Here is a 5,348-nt window from a genome sequence, read left to right as displayed (position 1 = left end):
AGGCTCTGAGCCCCTCGGTGGGGACGTATAGTGAGCTGATGATGATGAATGTTTGGCTTTTACGAAACTCTTCAGTTCTTGAAATTATGGAGTAAGGATTTTTACTGTTTGAATATGGAGTCTGTAAATAATAAATATAAGATACGCTTAAACTCCGCACACAGTCACAATGAAGGCCTTTCGTATTTTTGAAACTCGTCCACGTATTATGTCTTGTGAAGCGTTGTTAGTGACATTTGTTACCGGATGTTGGTAAAAGATTGTGCAATTTAACGACAATTATTGTGATATCATTTTGGTGCATTATGTACTTATCAAGTGATTATTTTAATGATTAACAATCATATAACATATGTATTTATAAAATGACAGCTAAAAAAAAGTACGATAAGAATCTTGTGACATTTTTTTTCATTTACCGGGACTAGTGTGCTAATATAGTTTGATTTATGTCTACCGGGTCAAATATCTTTGTCAGTCTATATTGTGTTCAATATTTTGAATTTTCTCATATGCGTTGTAATTATTTGGATCATAAAACATAAAAGTAAGGGGACTTATATCTTAATAATAAGAATCCAATCCATCCATCCAATGTTTGTTAAAATGTATCTTCAGAACGACTGCATGATTGTCGCTGAAATTTGACATAGATGTAGAACATTGTCTGGAAGAACACATAGACTACTAACTTTTTTTTTATAATAATTTCACGCGGAAGGAGTTGCGGGTCACAGCTATAAGATACATATTTTTACGAGTCTTGTCTAGTTTATCCTGATTTTGTTTACTATATGACTGTAAAAGTTATCATTTTTGGATAATTTCTTAAATCAAACTATGTATCAGTAAAGATAAGAAAAAAAAACAGTATTTCTCACGAGCATAAATCAAGAAATGAACAGATATAATGCATTGTCTGCAGACACGTCAAGATTTCCTTTTTACGACCGCCCATTACCAATTGCTTCTTCACTTATGCTTAACACATTACAATGCATTATAATTTACTAGCTGTGGCCCGCAGCTCCGCCCGCGGGATAAAAAATCTTAGTAGCCTATGTGTTTTCTATACCTATGCCAAATTTCAGCGATATCCATGCAGCCTTTCTGAAGATACTTTCTAACAAACATTCTCATTTATAATATTAGAAAGAAGTAAGATTTATATCGATTTAATATGAGTTTTCACCAACACTGTACACAATATGTTGTCATCCCTTTCACTTCCTAAGTAATAAACAGAGATAACAAAATGTTCTCTTGCATTTGTTTCTGCAGTGAAAACACATTACTGAAGTTCTTTTGTTTATAAGAGAAATTAGATTTTAAATCTGGTTTATATTATGCCAGTACAACAGGCGCAATGCAAACATTAGCAGCAGTGAGCCAAAACATTCCATGTCAAGCCAGCGCTATTGTCCGACTGTACTGGTATAATGTAAACGCGACATTACTCATAAATAATAACTGCTGAATCTCTACTTAAAAATGTTTCCAAGAAATATATTGCTTCGTAATTGCAATAATGCATTTAGGTATATAAAAATAGAAATATAATATTTATCCGATAATCAAAATTGAAATTATTTTACATGTAATATTTTAATTGCTGATTACAATTTCTACGACCTTGTTACGTCAGCTGATAAATTTTAAAAGTAAACATTTGTTGCCATGATATCAAAACAATCGATAATATAAAGATTTTTAAAAGATCAAGGACACTATATTCATTTGGTCTTTGGAATACTGGAATTACTGAGTCTTTTTTACCAATTTTCAAGATAGTTTTACATTTTTTTTTATATCATAAGGTGGCAAACGAGCGAGCGGTGACCTGAAATCGCTAAAATAGCGAAGTGACCGTTGCCCATAGACATACGCAATTGCATATGCGTTGCCCACCTTCAATCGACGGAAGAGAGGATGCACACAAAGAAAATATTTTCCCTTCCCATGCATCCTCTCATCTGGAAAGTCCACTTCCACTTCCCACTTATAAGAAAAAGGGTGGGAAGGGAAAGAGGACTAAATTAGGCCTCCGGGACGCAAAATTGGTGACTAACACTTTTTATCCGTTTATGAAGGACCAAAACCTTTATAAGGATAGTATAAAGTAGCTTAAACGGAAGAAACTACAAAACCGAATTGAATAATTCTTTCCCTGTTTCGAAGCCACACTATCCTCGGATCAATTAGTCTATTTTATAATTCGCGGGCAACTGCTAGTTTTGAATAAAAGCCGCTATGTAATATGAGCTTCAAACTATTAGGGTTGTAAATATTTGAAGCGTAACGATTTCAAATATTAGACTAGGAAGCAATTACTTCAAACAACTGCCAAACGAATGAGAGTTTTAATTGAAAAATTGTGTTCGCCTCGACTGGCACGTGGGAACGGCCGACGATGTTCTTTTCTAATTAAAACTGATCCATTGCTGAATACAAAGAGGTTCTCAAAGTTTTAAACTCTTTGGACTTAAATATAATTACAGGACGAAGTTAGTAGAGTACAAAAAGACTTACAGAGACCTAGGTTTGTGACACATATGTTCTAGACCCCCTAGGTCTCTGTATTTGTCAGCCTACCCTTTTCCCTACAGAGGATCGACAGTATCCTCTATCAAAAGTCATGCTTTGGCTTAGTTTTCTAACAATTCAATCCAATTATTTTCTTGTTTATGTACCCATTAACTCGTCATATCTGTATGACAAATTCAGTTCAGTCAGGGTCAGCATTAGTAGGAAGGACGAATATTAAGTTTGTAAGACATCATCTTCCCTGAGACAAGTCGAAGACAGGACGGCGTGAAGGCAGCTGGTCGACACAGCCGTTAAAGAATATCAAGCATGACCTTCAGTAATGAAGAATACGAATAGGATGGAATAAATCATCTTATTTTTAAACCTTAGGACCTTTTCTTAGGGAAATTGCGGCGATTGCAAATATTACTTATAAAAAAATATTCGCTAACATCTATAGAAAAAATTGCCAATTAAAAAAACACAATCAATTAAAAAGTACACCATGTATACGTATAAATTAACTTATTATCAATGCTTGTATTTTAATCGTTTCATTATGTCTTTAGCCATAGATGTGGTAAGTCGTTAGACGTTCCTAACATTGAAAGTAAGTAAAAATATTTATTGCTAGCTGGCGCTTGCGACTCCGCGCTGAATTAAAAAAAAAACTTAGTAGCCTGTCTTATTCCAGTTCCAGTATATGTTCTACATCTATGCTAAATTTCATCTAGATCCATACAGTCGTTATTACGATAAATTCTAACATCTAACCGTGTAAACTTTCGCTTTTATTGTTTTGAGTTTGTTGTAAAAAATAACAATTTATGTTTTTAGTTTTATTAAAAATGTTGAACATAACGTTTTTATTGTTGATCGCCGCATCTATAATAACTTCAGAGGTGAGTTTAAGTTAAAAAAATATATTTCAAATTTATTTCCTTATTTTAAAATAATTAAATGTTTTCAGCAATCACGACGAACGATCGTTGATATTCCGCTTACGGGCATAGATTCGCGATTCACAGAAGAAGCAAATAAAAAAGACTGGGTAAGACAAAGGATGTTTCATTAATACGTTTAATGTCACACGTTAAGTGAACTAAAGAGCGATTCGGTGGTAGTTTACGTGTTAACGGATAATAAAAAAAATTACATTTAACAAAAAAAAAGATTTATGTACTTTTATTTGAATTAAAGTTCAATATGATTTTTTTATGATATTTAAATGTTCATAGGGCCTGCACTTCTTTGATTTCCTTTACTTTTTTACAGGATGATCATGAAATCAAAAAGTTCTTGTCAACAAGACAAGCGAAACAATCATTCTCATACAAATACACAATTAAATTAAAACACAATGTAAAGAAAAAAGAAAACAAAAAGGAAAAAATGTACGATTTCAAATATAAAACAGCCTGTATATGCAAAGATTGGAAATGTGACTGGAGGAGATCCGGGCATGGTTCTGAAGATATATCAAGATATAGAGATGATGTGAGTATATTCAGAATTCGCACTAAAACATTGCTATCTCAATATTTTTATAAGGGATGAAAGAGTAAACAATATTTATTAGAATTTGTATATAGAAATGCAAGTAGGAAATATACGAATCTAGTAACGTAATATAAATGAGTGTAGTATAAAACGAGCATATTAGGTCTCATTTCCACTAAACCTGCCACTGACAACTACAATTTCTAAATCACTTGCTTGTTCGATCTTAAACTGCTACGCAAAAAGGACGCGGCTGCCAACGCCTAGTGGATTAGTGGAACAAGGGTTTTAAGATCTATACCACCATAAATAATCCAAAACAGACCGAAACATCATAATAATAATAACGTCCACGGAGCGTCCACCTAAGTGATCTAAGAGCTCAGTGACCTCCCAATCCGGTAACAATAACGAAGTAACAGCCCGAGCCCAGGCTCCTGAGGGAGCCCTCGAGTCTTGTTACTCTGAAAGGTTCAGGCTAAGCGCCATCTGCGCTCGGCCATCTCAAGCCCGGTGAAGCTGTAAATGCCTCTTCAAGGCAAACAGTGACTACTCAGTCACAAAAAAATCCATTCATGCTTTATTCGTCTAGTTTGTGATATATAAAATTCCAATACATTTTTCGCAGGCATTTAATGTAATAAATTTCTTCAATACTTTGCACAAATACAATAATGAATTACGTAAAGGTGGAGAGAAGATAAAAATGCAAAGGAATTGTCAATGTCTACGTAAGGTTTGTCCTACCAGATCTAAGGATGATTTTCATAATGAATATAACACACAGGATATAGATGCATCCGTTAATGTTTAATGTAACGGATTATTCAACATATTAAAATTCAGCCTATATCCTTCAAGTCTTTTAATTTTATGTTAAACAACAACTCAGTCGTTAAATGACTACTAAGTGAATGTCTTAGTTCAGATTAAATATGTGACATTTATTTTTAATTAATCATTTCCCTGTCATTATTCATCTCATTGGCGCACCAGGTCGTCGTCTTTCAGATCAATATGTCATTTCAGTCACTCCGTTCATAATGTATATACGTTGTAACGATGATAAATAAATGTCACTAAGCGTCGTCTAAGTGTGTAATCTTGAAGGCCTACTCTTGCTTCACTGACCTACTGGATAATGGAAGGTAAATATTTACAAGATATCACTAATGATTCTCAGATTACGAAACAACAGTGTGTTCAACAGCTTTATATCTTGTTCGTGAAAATGAATAGAAGAAAAATAACAAAATCACATCAACCAGATGATTGATGACGACATCCCTTTAACTTCGGTAGGACTGAGTTTAACCGTAAAG

General features: G+C 33.7%; 1 protein-coding gene across 1 annotated transcript; it reads left to right on the top strand.

Moving 5' to 3' along the window:
* The first annotated feature begins 3,091 nt into the window (after window positions 1-3,091).
* LOC106119137 (uncharacterized) lies at window positions 3,092-4,937 on the top strand. Its single transcript, XM_013314065.1, has 5 exons — window positions 3,092-3,106; window positions 3,364-3,428; window positions 3,497-3,577; window positions 3,802-4,023; window positions 4,655-4,937. The coding sequence occupies exons 2-5, from the start codon at window positions 3,375-3,377 to the stop codon at window positions 4,838-4,840; spliced, it is 543 nt and encodes a 180-aa protein (XP_013169519.1). The 5' UTR covers window positions 3,092-3,106; window positions 3,364-3,374; the 3' UTR covers window positions 4,841-4,937.
* The last annotated feature ends 411 nt before the right edge of the window (window positions 4,938-5,348 follow it).

Source organism: Papilio xuthus, unplaced genomic scaffold (assembly GCF_000836235.2).
Source record: "Papilio xuthus unplaced genomic scaffold, Pxut_1.1 DF829758.1, whole genome shotgun sequence".
Lineage (NCBI taxonomy): Eukaryota > Metazoa > Arthropoda > Insecta > Lepidoptera > Papilionidae > Papilio > Papilio xuthus.
The sequence above is the reverse complement of the archived record's forward strand: the minus strand, read 5'-3'. Positions and strand labels throughout refer to the sequence as shown.

What these genes read in the sequence shown, in the direction of transcription:
- LOC106119137 (XM_013314065.1), top strand. Translation starts at nt 3,375, where the DNA reads ATGTTGAACATAACGTTTTTATTGTTGATCGCCGCATCTATAATAACT. An exon ending in CATCTATAATAACTTCAGAG is followed by an intron (nt 3,429 to 3,496) that starts GTGAGTTTAAGT and finishes AAATGTTTTCAG; the next exon opens with CAATCACGACGAACGATCGT. An exon ending in TATCAAGATATAGAGATGAT is followed by an intron (nt 4,024 to 4,654) that starts GTGAGTATATTC and finishes CATTTTTCGCAG; the next exon opens with GCATTTAATGTAATAAATTT.